Source organism: Urocampus carinirostris, chromosome 10 (assembly GCF_059441175.1).
Source record: "Urocampus carinirostris isolate Australia breed hairy pipefish chromosome 10, RoL_Ucar_1.0, whole genome shotgun sequence".
Taxonomy (NCBI): domain Eukaryota; kingdom Metazoa; phylum Chordata; class Actinopteri; order Syngnathiformes; family Syngnathidae; genus Urocampus; species Urocampus carinirostris.
In genome coordinates this window covers 22,270,878-22,291,709 of record NC_142358.1, presented here as the reverse complement: position 1 = coordinate 22,291,709, position 20,832 = coordinate 22,270,878, and the positions used below count along the sequence as shown (strand labels likewise).

Sequence of the window (20,832 nt, the reverse complement as noted above, 5' to 3'; positions counted from 1 at the left end):
ATTTACAAAGGGCACAAAAATGAGTAGAACTGCATAGTGGGAGGTGATTTGGTTGTTCCGAACAGAATGGAGAGAAAGGCATTGTGGTAAGTTATCCGGTCATTCTGAGAGATATGAATAAAAGCATGGCCGCACATATTCAAAACGTTTGCCACTTGCGATAAAAAAAAAGGGAAATAAAATTCTACTCAAAGATATCTGGTACCGTTACTGAAAATAGTTTGATAATGAGATACAACCTAATGCCATTTCCTGTGTTGTCTGTATAGCTAGCGATCTGTTGGATAGAAATTGGTCCTGGTTAGCACATTCCCCTGATAAGTGAGAGGTGCCCAGTCTGAGAGTGGGTGGCAACATATGTTGTCCTGGAGAGGGGTGAGTGCCACCTGGTTGTATTTGGTCTGGACACACCACAGGGAATGGTGCCCCTATGACCCTAGTGGTAAAGGGATCCAAACATCCATCCAACCTCTCCCAGCCATAATGTGTGTTTGATTTCCATTCCGTTCAGTGCTGTGCAACAGTGAACAACCATCCATGTCCCAAGTGGTCAGAATTTGGTGCTTAAACCATTGCTATCCGGTTCAATCCCCATTGCCACTATTGTTCTCAATTATCAAATGTGTCAACTGATAAATAATTGCACAACTATGGTAACATGCACTGGATTATAAGACTCACGTTCAAATTTCTGGCTAAATCTGGGTTCAATGTTGTGCCTCATAGTCCGGAAAGTACGGTAATTCAAGCTTTCAGGACGGCCGGCATCGTCCCAGGACCGCGAAGTTCGAAGTAACCCATGCCTCTAAACATGCGTCCATGCGCATATGAACGTGCACGGTGCCAACGGTCCCCGGCGGTCTTTTAATTTTTTGACAGACTATTTTTAGTGTTAAAAATAATCGAGGTGGAAAGTTCCATCTGTCCCACACTCGTGTTCCAGCTGCTCCTTTTTAGCGGCGGGCGGAAAGAGCAGTGGAAAAATGCTGCTTATCAGATAAATCTGACACAGAAAGGATTTATTTATCGCATAAAGTCCCCTTTAACGGGATTTACTCAGAGAAACGCACCTTCTGCTTTGGACCAAGCCGTCTTGTTTTTGATTTTTTTTGCAGAAAAAGGGATGATGTCAGAATGTGTGTACCGTGCGGCTTGTCACTCCTCAAAGCTTCTTTGCTTTCATTTCAATATAGGATTAAAAAGTTTGCTTGCCGTTTGAATATATTCCTAACTTGTTTCATTGTAATCTGCTGTTCAGTTTTGGGCTGTTTGATGGTGACAATATCCAAATGTTATCCATTAAAAAAATCTGTGATTGTACACGACCAGGGTTGTCCAAACTGTTTGGCCATTGGTTGTTGACGTGCATTCAAGGGAGGCAGGTGAGCTTGTGCCTCACCTGTCACCATGGGAATTAGAAATTTATGAAAATGTATATATGTATACTGTATTAATGTTCTTTCTTATTTAACTTGACAATTTTTGTTTTGGCATTTTCACTATCACTGAATATCCAGGTTATACTATCAATATTAGTATGTTTCGTATTACTGTGCTGAGCGTCTGCAGATTCAGTGTGAGATATGCAATTTTCTTGCCTCAAGGCAGAGGGCGATAGTGAGACCAAAGATCCAAACAATAGAATTACTCATAGTATTAGAAAGCTAACAGTCAACCCCTCCAGTCTCTCAAAAATGTAATATTAAAACAATAATATTAAAATAAGTTAAACTGTCATGATTGCCGATGTGAATCACCTGTGCAAGCTCTTTTGGCGCCAACTGCCTCGGACTCTGATTGGCTCTCTGTCCCTATTCAAACCCACTCCTATCTGTCCCCTTTTGTCAGTCCGTCTGCGAACCTCAGTTTACACTAGGCAAGCCTTTTTTTTCGACCCTGACTCCAAGCTGTTATTTGCTCCTGTCTGTCCCCCGGCTTCATTGCGTTTTATGATCCTGATCACGTCTACTCTCCCGTCCCGGCTTTCGACCTTTTTTTGTCATCGACCACGTCTACTTTCCTCTCCTAGCTTACGACTCGCTTCCAACCCTGACCACGTTTTTGCTCTCCTGTCCGGGCTACTGACCCGTTTTTCCATTCCCGACACCGCCATCGCTCGCCACGGAAGTCCCACTTCCGCGTTCAGAGTGACCTGCTTCTCGCACCAGCGATCACCGTCGTGGGGGCAACCCTTTCCTTTCTTCTGATAAAACTGAGAGAAACGTAACACAAGTGGGTCCTGTCTCCGTTCTGGTCCTGATACAAATTACCAAATAAATATAATAAAATAAGTATAATACAATAACAAACATAGTACCAATCAGCCAATGGAAGAATATGTTTTACCCTTTTTAGAACCAGAAATTGACAAGTCGCCAACGTAGTGTACCTGTATGTAATTAGGGGCCTTTGTTTTTTGGTTTAATGATATAGGACGAAATATTTTCAACTTGCATTGATATTTTATCACCCCAAAAAGTCTTGATTTTAGGTGAATACTTTCGGAACTAATTTAGGTTTGCTTCTACACAATAAAATAGACTATTATGCTACATTCTAAAAAAAAAAAAAGGGAAAAATATTGTTATATTTTATTTGTGATGAGTAAATTTGGTTTTATAATGGACACCTGCAAAGGAGATTGCATCAGATGCCACTTTATTGTTTGGACTTTTACGCTACACTGTTATTCTTTAATTTCAACTATTATGCACAACATTGCTGATATCAGCTCAGTAGCCTAGATGGTAGTGTGCCCGCTTTGAGACTGGGAGGTCGCTGGTTCGCGCCTCGGCCGAGACATACCTAATTGGTATAATGGCGGCGCCCTCTGGCTGCGGCTGCATCGACTCGCTACAACGGGTCAGGTGTATCGACATTTCGTTCTGTGTACATTGTTACAAAGAATGACAATACAAAGGAAATTATTATTATTATTATTATTATAATGTTGCTTTTCATTGATTTGCAAAACGTTTAACCAAGGAGATTTAATACAAATTAAGGGCTCAGGAGAAGACTTTTAGAACTGATTTGGAATTTGGCAGTGTTGGGTCATTTCCTGTTCTCCTTGCAAGTTAGAATTTCATTAATTTCACTCACCGTATCTACTCATCTATAAACTCAATAAAACCTGAGGTTCAGATCCTTGGGATTTTACACGGAATTAAAACCCTCCTCCCTCAAAAAGTCCCAAAAAAAGGAATTAAAAATGTACAGTAGATGTTTTGATCCTTGTTAAGCATATGCATATGACAACTAAAGAACAACAATTAGTAAGGTTTTTCATTCCTTTTTTAAAGGTTAAGTTCAATGAAGTGTGATAAAATGTATTTAGGTTGATACACCTTTGTTTTTCACATGCTTTATTTCTCATCTGCTTCTTTGTTCCGCACCAGAGAAGCAAAACACACGTGTGAGCAGGACCTAAATATGGAAAACGGGCCCCCGAATCGCTCTATTTACACGCTTGCACAATGTTCATGCTTTCATGATACTTCACGTGTTCCCTCAACCAGACCAATTTGTTACGTAAAGCACCTTTTAGCCTCTTGTGTGATCGTGCCGGATGAGTCTTCTCAACTTTTGAAAGGTTATACAATTTACAAGAAAGTGCAAATTCAGCAAGTTGTCAATGCGCGGCCCCTGAATGCCAAACAGCTCCAAGAGCACTCCCCAAGTTGTTGACGATGACGTGTGAGAGTTGGATAATATTTTTAGAGACAATTCAAATTTAGTAGAAAAGTTGGGAGCCTCCACCTCCTCTTTAATTAGCGTGCTCAATCGATCGACGCTCAATGCTGGTTCTGGAAAGACCCCTTGAGGGTTGTTCCGGGTGAAACATTAAGCCCGGGTGCACAAACAGAGCTCCTCTGTGCTGAGAAGTCCGTGAGGGCTTCATTGTGACAGTAGCTGAACAAATCGCTGTATAAGCATAGAGCCTTTACTGTTTGTTTTGCAGGAAACTTCCATTCAAATGGTTTAAAAAAAACACATTTGACTAATATTTTAGGAAGACTCAAGAAGAGCACTTATGTTTTAGCAGTTTTTCACAAACGTCTCTTAAACGTTTGGGTCAGAAAAAAAGCAAGGGTCTCATGGCAAATGGACAAAGGGGCAAATAAAAAAAAACTTGCTACAAGCCAAGAAAGGGCAAGACTGATAGAGTGTTGAAAATTATGAAAATGACACCTTTAGTTTAGTAAACCTAAATTAAACTACTGAAAACCTCAAAAGTATATTCCAATATTCATTCATCCAGTGGTTATACAGTCTCTGCATTGTTCTAAGTCAGGGAGCAAACATTTTGAGTCATACGCCACATAGTTAAAATAAAAAATGGAGGGGCCAGCCAAGGATGTCACGGATCAGGAACGGCGTTTGTTTTACTCAGTTTTATTTAGAAGGAGGAAAGGACTTGCACCCACGATCCGGGGATCGTCGGTCACGGGTAGCAGATCGCTGGGAACGCGGAAGTGGCACTTCCGTGTCGAACGCAGGCAATGTCGAGAGCGGGGAAAAACAGGTCGATGGCCGGGACGGAGGAGCAAAAACACAAACGGGTCCAGAAAAAAGGTCGGCAACGGGAATCAGACAGAACAACAGGGCAGGAGTCACAAAAGTTTGCCCAGCGTGTAGCGTAGGTTCACAAACGATCCGACGAGTGTTGTCAGGAAGGCGGGGTTTTAAAAAAGAGGAAACAGCCAATCAGCGTCCGCGGCTGTTGGCGCCAACGGAGCAGACTCAGGTGCCCCGCATCAGTAATCATGACAAAGGATGAAAACAATTTTTTTACTGATGAATTCAAATGTTTGTATCATCCAGAAGTATTAAATGCAATACCTTAGCAAAACATGCATTTTTTTCTCATTTGCATTTATTTTATTTTATTATTGTATTTTTCAACACAAGGAAACTGCTAGAAGTGTGAATTTCCCCACGGGGATGAAAGAAACTATCTATCTGTCTGTCTGTCTGTCTGTCTGTCTATCTAAGTATAACTAGATAAGCATATATCTACATGTACATGTTAAACTTCCTTTTAGATATGTTTATAAAAGGATTTATTTTATCAAATTGCTTCTAAAACAGATGGAATTGACGCAAAATAATATATTTGGTCCGTTTTCAAGCACTAAATTTAATCATATGCATTGAAAACTAAACATGCAAATAGGGCTAGCTCAGATATTTTTTTTTTCTTGCTTTGAGTTTGAAATACAGAACAGAAATAAGTAAATATCTATTTTGAATGTTGGCTTTGAGTGCAGTACACATTAATGTTTCATCAAAAGTATATTCTTTTTTCATCGGGAGGGAGACACTAAAAAACACATTTTTGTATTAGTAGTACTGTATCTACCATGTTATATTTTGCATTACATGTTTACAATTTTTACGGTTCAAATAGCAGGACGGACGTTGCCCAACCTTGTTTAAGTGGTGTTCTGAACTAAGTTTTCTGTCGAGATGGAGGCCTTGAGTCTTTTCAAACCACTTGCAGGATTCAGTATGGCCAAAAAAACTGGTGTGAAGCTGGGTTTTGGCGAATTTTTCACTGACTTGTTTTGTCTTTCTCATAGCCCACAGTGTTCCGCACCTCTGTTAAATAAATCATTGTCAGCCATTTCGGAAGGGCACTTGTGAAACAATTACAGCCTTGTACTTACAAGCCCAGAATATTCAGATTTATTTACTTTTTGGGGGGTTTTTGCGTTAAAAAACATCAAATTGATCTCCCCAGCGCTTGATTTGAGCATGAAAAGCACACAAATAATCTGTCTTTCTTCCATTTAAATGACCAAACGTACCATTTCTTTTTGAAGTAAAGTTCACAAAACAAACTATCCAGCCTCTGGTGACACGATAGACCAATCAATCGATAAATCGTGACATGCCATGTGTCACAGACCACACACAAACAAGCAAGCGCCAATCGGTATGCTGGAATTTATTTATACATACACTTGCAACTCCCCACTGAGACGCAAGAAAAGTGTAGAAAAGAAAGCTACTGTCCCTCAAAGCATTTTTTTGTTGTTGATTTTCACTCTGTGGCCTAGAAACCCTGCATTCTGACACTCGTGGGCCAGCAGGGTGAACAATTTTTGCAGTGTCGTCGTCTTTGTGATCAGAAACACAACAGCCGAGAACAAGCGACGTAACTTACTGCGTGAGAAATGTAAACAGGAATCCAACAAAACAAAAACAAAAAACACTCGGACAACCAAAACAGGTTGATCTGACAGAAAGTCTTTCGCATGTCAGGCTCTGTTTTTATGCGCAAAACAACCTCAAAAGTTGTTAAAAAAACATCTTGCCCATAGCGTCTTACTTCATGATAGGAGTAACCTTATTTTTATCAGTGTTTATACATCTTTTTCATGGCCAAATTCAAGCGCTGTCAAAGCCAATTTTCCAATTTATCCAGTACCATTGAACAAAGAAAAATCTGGTGTGAATCAAGTATTTTTGCAGGACCACAAATATGTATGTGATCTGTGTATTATTTGCCCTCATGTAGGTTTGAGATCAGGGGATGGTGTGATAATAGTCAGTAGTTTGCAGTGTTCTGTGGTCTGTGTAGCCCTTTGAGACTCTTTGTGATTAAGGGCTATACAAATAAACATGACTTAACTTGACTTGACTTGATTTACATATGCCATTTTTAATCTTGCGTGTGTATTTGTCAAGACATAGGATTTGCAGATTTTGAGTAAATATATTTGTGGATCTAAACAATAATTCTGTAAATAATTTTGAAACAAATCTTTACCCGTATAGGTGCTGGGTAGAATGTCAGTGGTATGTAGCTTACATTTTCAGTTGCAGTAAGTTGGTAAGTTGTCTTGAAACTTACCACTTGGAAATGCTACCTTGATTTTTTGCTTGCCGCATTATAAATGTCCATAACTACTATGGAATATTTTCACTACTACATGAAATGAAATTATCTGCATTTATATAGCGCTTTTTAGGTCAAGACTTCCCAAAGCGCTTTACAGTGTGCTTCACATTAGCGGCCGTGCAGCCATGTAAGGCTCTAACCTGCTTATTATGGGTTCAGTGTCTTACCCAAGGACATTTCGACATGTAAAACGGAGGAGCCGGGATTCGAACTGCGATCTCTTGATCCCAAGACGAGCGCTATACCTCCTGAGCCACTGCCGCCCCATATTGCTTTGCCCTGTTTAATTGTAGCATGAAACTGTCAACTTGGGCGCGACCCGTAAGGAGCGATGACGCTTCATAGGACAATGCCATACAAACTAATGCCAGATGCAGTTAATCATGAAGGAAGGAGAAATGCAATGGCACAGCAAAGCACCAGAGAGCAGTTTCTGCATCATTTTTAAGCAGACTTGTTGAGAAACATGCTAACAATTTCAAGCCTTTACAAACACCTCACCTAAAATACAAGCACTTTTCAATCCTTGAAAACACAACATTGTCATTTCAAGCACCTGTATGATCACTTTTTTATGCTTTTAGCAATCAAGCAGTCAAGCAAAATGTATTTAGATAGCACTTTTTAGGCAACAGATTTCAACTCAAAGAGCTGTATAGAAACATTCAATGTACAATAAGAAAATGACATTGGGCTAAAACCAACAGCTTTATCGACACGTATTTCATACCTCAGGGCCCGCATTACTGATTGAAAATTGAAATTGTTTTTGCAGCTAATAATTTGAGCGGGGTGGTGGATCCCCATATCAAATTGGTTGAGAACCACTGCTCTTTTTCTATGTTGTTGACAATAAAAATGAAGATGATTCTAAATTCAGATTTTATTTTGATAAAAAAATGAAACAATGTCCCTCAGACATTAAAGTTGCTTTAAAGGACTGTGTCAGTCAGACAAGTGAAGTACATCAACAAACGTTTGTAGGGCGCCCTCAATCACGCGTGCGCGCATGTGTAGTGCTGCCTGGTCAGCGGGTTTGTTGATAATCGGACGGATTACCGGCACAGCCTAACCACCCCGCCTCAGTGTTTATTTCAAAACGCAGATTTTACACTCGCTCCTGCTTTGTGGTTCTCTGCAACAGTTGCGTTGCGTGGGTGAGCGAGACGGACTGAGCGCGCGCGCCCATGGGATCAAAACGCGCACAAGTGCAGGAGTCGGAGATGCTCGCACGCCGAGAAAACATTACTTCAAATCGGTGCTTGAGTTTGGTGGAAATGTGGGGATTTGACTGCCGGGTAAGATAAGTATTAAGGGGGGAAAGGAGGAGGAGGGAGATGGGATAAAAGAGCGAGTCACGAGCTGGATGACACAATTCCACGTTTGTTGAGTCCCGTACTGTGGAATCCCTCAAGGGTCTGTGTTAGGACCTCTATTCTTCTTGTTGTGTATAAATAACTTCGGTAATGTATCATCGAAATTAAGATATATTCTATTTCTTGACGACACTATGATATTAGGCTAGGGTACAAATCGACAGGAATTGCATGCAGTAATGACCGTAGAATGTAATAAATATAAAAGATTGATTTGATAGAAACACACTATCATTCAATGTATCAAAAACAAACGTTATGCTATTTGGGGAATTATCAAAAAACATACAAATACAAACAAATAGAAAAAGTTCAAGAGCTCACCATTCTTAGAGTGATTTTTAGCCATGTTATTAGTTAGAGACACCATATAAACCGCTTACAATTCAAATTAGCAAAGAACATTGCAGTGATGTTTTGGGTTTGGATACCTGAACCACAAGGATATACTAGGGGCATGTGCTATAAACGACTGCACTGCGGAAACACTACAGTTCAATAAAGTTACCTTGTTTAAGTTATTGTATAGAGATTTGGCGAAATTCTGAACTTATAAGATTAATATAGAAACCCTTATTCAGTTAAAGAAGAAAGTTATAAGTATTGTGCACAACGCTGGGTATAAAGAACATATAAAAAGACTGCTTATAAAATCCAACATTAGTATTAGTATACAGAGCAACTAAGATTGATTTACCAAAAAATATTCAACAATTGTTTCCCTACAGAGCAGCCACTCATCATCTCGCACAATATATCATATACCATATGTATTTCAGATAATTATACTAAAGAAGATTAATATATGAAGAGTTTCTTTGGGTATTGTATGTTATAGGAGTCACTGATGATACTATTATTGGTTTGAATCGTATTTTTTGTCTGTTTTCCAATTTTCTTTAGTGGAGTAAGGTTCTGTTTCCTTGTTTTATGTTTTCAAGGGGAAACAATGGAATGAAGGTTGGCAGTTAAAGGCTTCAGGCTTCTCCCTTCGGGCACATGTTTTCGGGGCAGATAGTTTTTTTCCTTTCAATAATTAAAAATTATTGCTGCTTTTTATTGGTTGGTTGGATCCCTTAACCACTCGGGTAGTAGGGGCACCCATTCCTGTGGTGTGTCTTGGGCAAGTATAGCCTGGTGGCGCCCATTCCTCTCCAGGCCAACATATCTTTCCATCCGGTCTTAAACCAGGGTCTTTTCAGCTGGAGGTCTTGGACTACAGTACCAAGAGCTTGCTCTGTCCACTCCACGCATCGGCCCGGTATTGCAGTACCTCCGGGAACGGTGCATTCGCAATGATCGCAACAAGGCTTTAGGGCTAGGACCTTAGCTTGGCCTTTTGGCCGAGAGTAAGTGTCCGGGCTCCTAGGCTTTGTAGCGTATTATGAACTGACCGATAACGGATAATGAATAATGAATAACGAAGATAGATAAATAACCCTTAAAAACCCCAAACCCCCCTTTTCAGGTGATACTGCCTAAATAAAAAGCCACACAAATAAATACAGATAGTTTCTGCGTGTATAAGGGCCTTTTCATTCTAAGTCGCATGTGTCATTTTTTAGATTAAATAATTTTACACATTGTTTTTTTTTTGAAATGATTTCTGTAAAAGTTGTATATGTGTATGTATGTATATATGTATATATATATATATACATATGTGACGCCAAACGTGTGGTTTGGGTTGGTGTTAAGTAATATATATATATATATATATATATATATATATATATATATATATATATATATATATATATATATATATATATTTGTTTGGTTTTTTTTCTTTATCTCACCATTTTTAGAACTCTCAATGTGACTATAATGTATGTCACCTGTTTTAATAAATCAATGAATGGTCTTTATTGTCATTGATATCAACATTGTGAAACAATGTATGCAGCAAGATTAGGTATGGCACTCCAGGGTAATGATGTAATAAAGACTTTAAAGAGAAAACTGTCAGGATAAATAGGACAATTTTTTACAGAGTAGTGCTTAGAGACTGGCCTAAGTTATAATAATAGTGCAATGAAATAATAGTGCATGGTAATAAAATGGTTCAGTAACATTAATCAGAAACAACAAAAATGACATATTATCACAGTTTTGCGCATTTTTTTAGGGTGGTGATGGCCCGACGGAAGAATCTGAGCCTGTTCATCCTCGTTATAAGGGACTTATAGCGCCTTAAGTTCAAAGTGATTCCATAAAAAGGAATAACTTAGCGACAACAAAAATTACATACTATCACAGTTTTGTGCACTTTTTTAGGGTGGTGATGGCCCTGCTGAAGAATCTGTCTCTGAGCCTGTTCGTCCTTGTTATAAGGGACCTGTAGCGCCTTAAGTTCAAAGTTATTTGATAAAAAGGAATAACTTGGCAACAACGAAAATGACATACTATCACAGTTTTGCGCTTTTTTAGGGTGGTGATGGCCCTGCTGAAGAATCTGTCTCTGAGCCTGTTCGTCCTTGTTATAAGGGACCTGTAGCGCCTTAAGTTCAAAGTTATTCCATAAAAAGGAATAACTTGGCAACAACGAAAATGACACACTATCACAGTTTTGCGCACTTTTTTAGGGTGGTGATGGCCCTGGGGAAGAATCTGTCTCTGAGCCTGTTCGTCCTTGTTATGAGGGATCTGTAGCGCCTTAAATTCAAAGTTATTCCATAAAAAGGAGTAGTTATTTATTTTACGCACCATTCAGAAGACTTAGTTACATTTATAAGTGATCTCAGGCCCTTTTGGGGGCAGTAATTACGCTGATGAAGCCCTGAGTGGAAATAAGTCATAAAGTTCTTTTTTTTTTTAAACAACTCCAACAAAAGTTGAGACCCACCTTCCATGCAGAAAATCACCATCCAAGCTATCCATAGATCCGAGTTATGAAACTTCACCATTGTTCCGCGCTGTTGGCTTCTGTGCTCAGCTCAGTTCCCTTGGAGAAAACTCGCTCTTGTGATGGCATGTGACATGGAACAAGTTGGGGTATTAAGCAGCGCGCAGTGGCCACTTAGATAACCCAAAAGCGAGTGAAATGCTCCAAAAGGACCCCCAATACATGTCCGGTCCGGTTTGGGTTCACCGGTCTCCCGTGAGGGCGCGTCTCGCCGACCGATGCTTTTGGTAAGCGGATCAGTTGAAATCTCAGGGGGAAATGTGACGCCAAACGTGTGGTTTCGGTTGGTGTTAAGTCCGACTTAAAGCGAGCGGAACCTTTCCTCAAGTGTACGATTTAAAAAGTGGTCCCAAAGTGAGCGCTTCCCCGCCGCTTTGGTGAGTGTCTCCAGCGCGCCCTGTGGCGCTCCATGCTTACTCGCCTGATCTGCAGCGCTTGAGTGGATAAGAGTAAAGCTCACGTTGATAGAGTGACACTTCCGGTGCAAGTCGTTCGCAGTAAAACAAGTAATTGGAGGGGCCTCTTATATTCAAGTCAAGTCGTGTTTATTCGTATAGCCCTTAATCACAAGGCGTCTCAAAAGGCTGCAGGATGGACAAAGAGAAAAAGAGCAAGAGAGAACAAAAGAAAGACAGGACTGAAGGAAAAGAGGAAAAAAAACAATAAAAGGAAGAGATAATGAAGTAAAGGACAAAAGGAAGAGAAATAAAGAAGGAAGGAAGAGAGAAGGAAGGGAGAATGATCAAAGGAGAGAGAAATACAGAAAGAACAAGAAAAGAAATAGGGTAGTAATGGAGGAAAAATGAAGAGGGGGAAAAAAGACAAAAAGAGCAAGAGACAAAGAAAAACAAAGGAAGAGAGGAAAGAAGGAAAAACTAAAAGAAGGATGAAGGAAGACAGAAAATAGAGCGAGAAAGAAAAAAGAGCAGGAAAGAAAGGTTGCTTTCATAATTTGGAAAGCTTTGCATTGAACGAGAGGTTTAGTGATGAATTCATTGGCAAATTTTGCGATGTTGACTCATTTTTGAAGGCTGAAGAAATGGGCAGCACCAAGCTGTACTCCCCCAAGACACACCACAGGAAATGGTACAATTTTGGTACCCCTACGACTCTAGTGGTTAAATGAACCAACCAACCAACAAGCTTTGAGAAGAGGCAAAGGGCAGCTTTTGTGCAATCTTTCGGAAACACAGGTTTTCTTGATGAGACTACCGTAATTTCCGGAGTATAAGCCACGACTTTTGTCACAAGCTTGAAACCGGTATGTAATTTAATTTTTTTTAAATTGCCCCTTTTCGTGCTGTGCTACCATGTTACTGTTGTGTCTCGGTGATTTTAACCGGTATGTTATTTTTTTCAAACCTGCCCTGTTAGTGAGTGCTACCATGTTTCTGTTGTTATTGTCACGTCACAGGCACTGTTTGGGAAGGAAAGTTAAGGTATCTTATTAAAACTTTGAAACTTTGTAAATATCTCTGTCAGGACCAGAACGGAAACAGGACCCAATTGCATAGCGTTTACCACAAGTTTTATTGAAGGGAAGAGGAAGGGCTGCGCCCACGATCCGGTGTTCTCTGGACGCGGGAAGCAAGTCGCTCTCATACTCGGATTGTGGTCCGAACACAGAAGTTGATCTTCAGTAGCGAGCGATGGCGGTGTCAGGGATCGAAAAACTGGTCGGTAGCCGCGACTGGGAGAGCAAGGTGTGGTCGGGGTCAGAAACGAGTCGTAAGTTAGAACGGGAGAGTAAACGTAGTCAGGGACAAAAAGAGGTCGTAAACCGGAACGGGAGAGCAGTGGTCAGGATCAAAACAGGTCGTAGCCGGAGACGGACGGGAACAAAAACTGGACAGGTGGGAGCCAGGGTCAGAAAAGGCTTGCCTAGTATACACTGAGGTTCGCAGACAGACTGACAACAGGGGACAGACAGAACTGGGTTCAAATAGTGACAGTGAGCCAATCAGAACCCGCAGCGGTTGGTGCCAAATGAGTGGGCACAGGTGAGTCACCTCAGTATTTATGACAATCTCATGTTTCAGCTTGGGCACATGCGGCTTATAGTCAAGTGCGGCTTATGTATGAACTTTTTTTCCTATAAAAATGCACTGGGTGCGGCTTATAATACGAGCAGTAGGTGAGCAGTTTTTATTACTACGAATTAATATAACATCCATGCCTTTTTGTTCATACATAAGAATAAATTTAATTGAATGATTACAAATTGTATTACAGGCAAGCAGTATTCACAAAGTTTGTCAATTTTAATTTGACTTGTGGTCATTATGTATCCGTTTCTTTTTTGCTGCAACTGAAAAGATTGGATATGATGTATATATTTAGAATACATATCCTTAAATAAAGTACAGGAATTAAATATGTGTACCTGTACCTTTAAAAGGACATGTCATCACCACGAAGTTTATTTCTCAACATAAAATATGAAAGCCACACGTGGTGCAAAGTGTATTGTACAACGTGATACTCATATTTCAAAACAAAACAGTTTTTCCCTCGCGATTTAGGATCTAGTATTAAGATTGTCACACCAACGTCACTACCCATCATGCTGAAGTACGTCTCATCTGTGAAGATTGGGACAATGGTGAACACCAAAACACAACGGCGACCAGATGATGAATGTGCTGTATCTGAGTCCGATCAGGAGGCTTCTCCTGCTACTGGTAACCATGAAAACCAGTACCAGTACCTGTTTCAAATCAAGTCATGTTTATTTGTTCAGCCCTTAATCACAAAGAGTCTCAAAGGGCTGCACAGACCACAGATTATTGCAAACCACAGACAATTATGACACCATCCCCTGATCTAAAACCTACATGAGAGCAAATAATACAGAGATATTGTTAACATAAAATATAGGTTATTCATGAGATATAGAATAGAAGTGTGTTCTAAGCTTGGATTTAAACATTTCCACTGAGGTTGCTGATCGAATCTCAGGGGGAAGAGCATTCCACAGCACCGGGGCCCGAATGGAGTTCTCTCGAACCTGCGGATCTCTTCTTGGGTCTTGGGATTGCTAGTAGACCAGCATTTTCAGAGAGAAGGCTCCGGAACAGTTGGTTTCAGAACAGCCGTCGTGCAAAATATAGAAAAATATATTTTCAAACTTAGCTTAAAGGGATAGTGTGTATTATTTGACAACTAGATGTTTCATGTTGGGCAGCAAACTCCTGGAGAGCACTTGGGGCCACCTAAGACACACCACAGGAAATGGTGCCCCTACCCCCCTGTTGGTTCAAGGATCCATAAGCCATGAGTTAGTTATAAAGGCGTAGGTTATATCAAAAGAAGTATGTTTCCAGCTTTTACAACTGTGTATCAAACTAAAGTTGAACATCGCAGAGTTTCTTAAAAATACTCATTTCCAAGAAAACTTCTGTGAAAAAAAAACGCTTTTTTTGTTCTCCTTAAAATGCAGAATTTTTAATTTGGGTGGAAAGCTGTGGTGGCCTGGAGAGGGATGGGGGCAGCCAGGCTGTACTTGCCCAAAACACAGCACAGGTGTCTGTACAACCAACCAAAATACTTTTTCATGATATACTAATATTCCAAAAATGTCCCATGATTGTCAAAATCCGGGAAGTACAAATGTTTTATTTAGCTTAAGTATTTGTTTAACAAACAAAAGAACTGTGCTTTATAAACGTTTATTTTTTTTAACAAATGTTTTCTGTACTGGCATATTACAATTTTAAAACTAATCTTTGTTTTATTCCACAACTGTATGGATGACGGACACCATCCACTTAACAATATGACTTACCACCATCATGTGGACACTGTGGAAAACAGCATTTACCCTCCAGTTCTCTCCTACAAAAACCATATATTTTTCCATTATCGAACATTTTTGAAAAAGCACCAGGGAGCCATTAGGGAGCGTAAAGACGCACATACGGATCAGCTGGTCGAGAAATCCACTTTTGTTGGCAATAGAAAGTGTCCTCCTTCATTTAGCCAATCAGAATGCAGAACACATGCATAGTGGAAAATCTGTGAAGTTGCAAAACCGCGATAGGTAAACCGCGATACAGCAAGGGATTACTGTGGTTGAATTTTTTGAAAGCAGGGGACCCAACCTCACCCAGAGACCCTAGCTCCTGGTATCCGCTGAGCTAGACCTCAGTGAAACAGCAATATGTGAGTCGTAATATAAATGAAAATGAACAAAAATAAGCTCATTTAATCATGTTTTGTCCTTGCAAAATGACAGATTATTTCTCACAAAAATAAACAATTTATTTCCCTTATCTCTACAAAAAATAGAGTTAGCTTGTTATAAATAAAAATATAATCTCCTTTCCTTTTATTTTATTTTTTATGATTTTTTTATAGGTAAGCATTCCTATACATCTATGGGAGTGTTTCGTGGGAGTGATGCCATGTTTTTTTTTTTTTCGTTTATTAATGTATTTATTTATTTTCAGCCATTTTGTGTGTGTGTGTGTTTGTTTTTGACGTTTTTTATTGTATAATTCGTGTTTTGTAAAGCATTTTGAGTTTCTTTTTTGGCGTCTGAAAAGTGATGTTCGAAAACATTTGCATTTGGTATGATTTCGCCTAAAGACTTAATTTGCTAAAAAAGTTTAACTTCCGTTTAATGACGGAATGTTCCAGTGCGCTTGATGAACCTCTGTGACGGACAATTGGAAAGCGGCTGGAGTTGGGCTGTTGCTGGGAGACCGTTGACGCCGGAAAGGGTGAAAAAAGTACTGGCTCCCCCTTGTGGTACATTATTAGAATTAATTATTTGAGAACTCCTTAAGAAACAGATTTTATTTTGAGCATACGTAAAGGGAGAGAGTGGTATATTTAGTGCCGCTCTGGTGCTAAAAAACCTTATTTAAATATAGATTTAAATGAAAAGTAAAAATACACAAACTATAATAAAGCTTGCATTTTTAAATACTCGTAGGTCCAGAAATTTGCAATTATTTGACATAACATGAGGACTAATTAGAGAGAGCTGACATGTTCTGCCATCTTGCTGCTACTGGTAAAAAAAAAAAAAAACATGTGACTTCTTCTTTCTTTCTTTTTTTCAGGCTTTTCCCCTTTTTACGCTCTTTTAGCCATTTTTCTTCTTTTGTTTTATTTCATCTTCCTGTCTTTTTTATTTTCCTTTATTTTATGTTACTATTTTTTCTTTCTTTATATTTTCCCTAATTCTTATCTCTTACCTCTTTTTTCTGCTTTTCTTTTTTTGACTTATTTTCCCTTTTCTTGTTTTTTCTTTTTTCCTTTTCTCTGTCTTTCCCCCTTTTCACTTTTCCTTTTTTCTTTCCTTTGTTTCCCTTTTTCTTTATTATTTCCTTCTCGTTTCTTTATATTTCCTCTTGTCTTTTTTCTTTTTTTCTTTCTTTATTTTCCCCTTTTCATGTATCCTTTCCTTATGTCTTTCTTCCTTGCTTGCTTGTGATTTTGTCTACCTAATAGAACAGAATCTTTTTTTTTCTTTTTTTTGTGAAAGGCTGGTTAAGAGATGAGAAGAAAAACGGTGCAGTTTGTTCACTTTGAGTCTCTGTAACACTCGTTTGCACTACACAATAGAGTGACATAAAGTGGAAGTTTTGTAAATAATGGCTCAATAAATCGTAAAAAAAATCATATTACTTTCTGAATATGTTTGAATAAAAACATTTGAGCAAAAAGTATTTAAAATTATAAAATTGGATAGGTTGACAGGTATGGTATCAGTGCTTATGATCGGGGACTGGAATTTGGAACTATGGTTCATTTACATTAATTGAATGCAGTTTTATATAAAATAAGCAATGCTTAATCAGTATCTGTACTTGTTTTGGGGGAAATATAAATGTATTTTTACTTCGTAGCGGTATCGGTGAGAGATTCAAACTTGGTATGGTGAAATTAGGTTGTGACCATTGTCTCTAAAATATGCCATTTGTTACAAAATTGTGTAAACATTTTCTAGCACTATCTTGTCTGGGCTGTGACTAGTATGGGAGCACGGATTGATAGAACTAATGATATTATAGATAATAAGCAAGTACTTGGATCGGATTAATACTATTGTCCTGGGAACGATACTTCGCCGCTCTATCAATTTCCTCTAAGAGTTGCTTCCCGGCAAAATAGCACACCCCGCTCTGGTGGTCCGCTACTGTAGCAACACCAAACATTTACATTAAAAAACTGAGAGAAAAAGCTCACACTACAGAGAGCAACTTGCTGCAATCAAAAATATAAACATGTTACTCTTCCTGAACAAAAACCTGTTAATTGGTGGTTACTATGGCAACAAACGGGCTTTTTTGTTGGCGTAGAGAGACAAAGGCTGGGAATGAGAGCCAAATCATACGTACTGGCTTTATTTTCTAAATATCTTGCAGTGAAAGGTATTTTACCTGTCTTTTTTAATTGTTTTAGAGTATTTGTATTTTCATTACATTGCTGCTTTGTTTGTCTCTCTTGACTTTTCTTCAGAAACTGTTGTTAGCATTGCAGTAAGCATTGTAGCTATTTAATAAAAAAATCAAAACATTGTTGGTTCCTTAAATGTTTTTGCTGTTCTTATAATAACGAATTAACTCATTGGGTCCAGGTGTCAATTATTTAATAATCATGACATTTCCAAGCGAAAAGTATTGGTATCAGATCGATACAACCCTATATCTAAATTTTTCAGTATTGCCTACCTTTAGTAGGTACTCTAAACACAGAATTTTGAGCAATAGCTTTTTTTCATACAACACGAGTAAAGAAGAAAAATCACAGTTTTTTTTAATCCATCTCTGGCGGGTAACCGTTTTGCCGCTTGTGGAGTAATCATGATGTTTGATGTCATGCAGTGATGGAGCAAATGAAAATTTCTGAATTAGTACAATCTTGCTAAATGTCACAGTTGGTATCAGTAATTCTGGAACGTAGAAAGCATGGTTCATAATCAGACGTACTCAGTCGGAATGCAGTTCTTCTGAGGAAAACAAGCTGGGTGCGATCAGAGAGACTTCATTCTGTGTTTGATGGTGTAAATCCTATAATTAATCATGTACACACTGTGGGTGTGTGGGTGTTTGCCTTAGCCACTAGGGTTGTCGGGGCACCATTTCCTGTAATGTGTCTTGGGCAAGTACAGCCTGGCGGCGCTCATCCCTCTCCAAGCCAACAAATGTTTCCCACCGGTCACGAATCGGGGATATTTGGCGTGTTAGGCGAATGTGTTAACCACTGTGCTACCGAAACACCATGTACACATCAGCAAGACAAATAATGGACCCATAAGCGCTTGCTCTCAGCCAATCAGAACGTGACTGTCACGTTTGCCCATGGCGCCCAATTGGCCCCGCCCGTTTGGCGCTAGCTGCGGCTTGTTGACTGATTGGCTTCCCTCCTATTTAAGCTCAGTGCTCTCACTCACTCACTCAATCACTCACTCACTCACTCACTCACAAGACGTGTGTTTTGACTCTGTCTGGTATCCTGTTTGTGCATCCTGTCCGGTATCGATCCCGTCTATTTCGTCCTGTTTCTGTCTCCGCTCCCCAGTGTCTGGTATTGTTCCCTTCTATCTCGTTCTGTCTGATCTCTGTCTCCAGTCTACTATGTCTGTTATCAATCCTGTCAATCCCGTCCTGTCCGGTATCAACACCATCTGTCCGGTATCGGCTCGTGTAACTGGTATTGATCTCGTTGGTCTCTGGCTTCCTGTTGTTCCTCGCCAGACATCTGTCTTTCTTCTTCTGCCCAGCGATCGCTGAATCACTGGCGTTTGTGTTAATGTGCATGACTGCCCCATTCCCGTAAAATAAAGTTTGCGTGAGAAACGTTATGCATCCGGGTCCTCCTCCTGTGACGATGACAACAGCCGGCAGCTGGCGATTGAGGTTGTCCATCTTTGTATTACGTGTGATCCACCCGGTTGTACACTGGTCCCTCTACTTAAAAATGTAATTATTTCTTGGAGTAGCTTTGCAATTTTTGTACGTAACGTGTTTTGTATCAACGATTGGTTGGGGTGAGGTTCGTTCCTTTTCCTCACCCAAAAACGAATCGTGAGAGGTGTTTGAAATGGATAAAGGCATGCTGTCGCCCTCACGTTCGACTAAACGTGAAGATGATTGATGGGAGCCGGAACAAAGTTATTTGTTCTACTGTGTTTAATTTGTATTAAATTCAAGTTTACGATGCTGTTTGGTCAGTTATAAAACAGCCCCCTCTCAGCCTCATAGCAAATCGTGTAGCTCCTCCCTGATACTTTTATTTGGTATTTTACCTTGAAATAGAAACATGGACACGCCTTCAAAAATTACTGTCTTTTAAGATAAGTTTGCTTAAAAAGGAAGAAATGATACGGCTATGCTATCAGGAACAGGGACTAAATAGTCGCTCGCTGTTGTTTTGGCCGCCCTATTTGATCCAAGGGTATTACGTGGATACTGTAAATATAGTGGGTTAGGCTCAGCTCTCTCTGTCGGATCTATTATTCTCATGTTTTGACCGTCTCAGGATGTGTGTGATGAATCTTGATCAACACTAATTCTGCATTCCAGAAAGTGGGAGGTGGGAGTTCTTTAACCTCCAACCAGGAAAATATCACTAAAATGACACTTGAGCTGGGAGGTCCTAGTCGCAAAATCGGAGAAAAACGACTCCATCGATTGCTTCAATCTGACGTCACTAAACAAAATGACGAGGCCAATTGACAAACACACGGTGAATAGTAAAACATAATTTATGCGATTACAGCGAGTGCTGTTGACCTCAACCGCCATTGTGCCTCCGCAATTTAAAGGCTTGCCAGAAAACAGGTTTGCTGAAGGTCAAAATGTCTTTGAATGAGCAAAATAAAGAACTTTTAGCGATCGGCCATCTTTGCTATTTATCCTACCATACACAGGGTTAGATATCGAAATCATACTAATATTTTATTCCTGCAGTCCAAATTATTAAAATTAGATGATTTAGTAAAATGTTTTACTGCACAACTGCTAATTAAGGTTAACAAAAACATAGTGCCAGAAAACACCCATGAATTATTCATTCGGAAAGAGGGAAATTATAACTTAAGGGGCTGTAGTGAATTCATAATCCCAAAGGTGAAACCACCAGGAAAAGTATGTGTGTGTCTGTGTGTGGAGTCAAGCTTTGGAACGGTTTGCAAGACGAGATCAAACGGTGTCCAACTATTCACTTGTTCAGGTTTAGATACAAAGGAACATTCCTGGCGGAATACAGAGATGAGTGGAGCGGGAGATTGGGAATAGTGCGTCTAGTTAACTTTGTGTTATTGTTGTTATTCTTATATCATAACTGTTATCATTAACATCATTACAATTGTTGTAGTATCGTTGGTGTATTTGGTGGGGAAGATGAAGGGGTAGGTAATGTAAGCATTGGCTCCTTACTACCCCTTTTCGAACATATTATGTAACGTTATTTTTTTGTTGAGTTTTGGTTTTTGTTCTGTTTTTATTTTGATGTTCGAATAAAATTCTCATTCATTCATTCATTCAATCATACATTCACTTGGAAGGCTTTGAGGTCAAATCTGGTACCATCCGAGTGGGAGAAATCCCATAAACAAACATGCCTTAAGCCTGACTGAGATCTGAGGATTTTGGTTAGGATTTCTGCTCTAGGAAGACTCACGGGGAATTTTG

General features: G+C 39.5%; 1 protein-coding gene across 1 annotated transcript in view; it reads right to left on the bottom strand.

Annotated features, from left to right (window-relative positions):
* Positions 1–11,609, bottom strand: part of igsf11 (immunoglobulin superfamily member 11) — a 213,347-nt gene extending 201,738 nt beyond the window's left edge. The window contains exon 1 of the mRNA XM_088346315.1: positions 11,129–11,609. Within this exon, the coding sequence (XP_088202441.1) occupies positions 11,129–11,189 (61 nt within the window). The 5' untranslated portion in view covers positions 11,190–11,609. The remainder of the gene's footprint in view (positions 1–11,128) is intronic.
* Between the last annotated feature and the right edge of the window lie 9,223 nt (positions 11,610–20,832).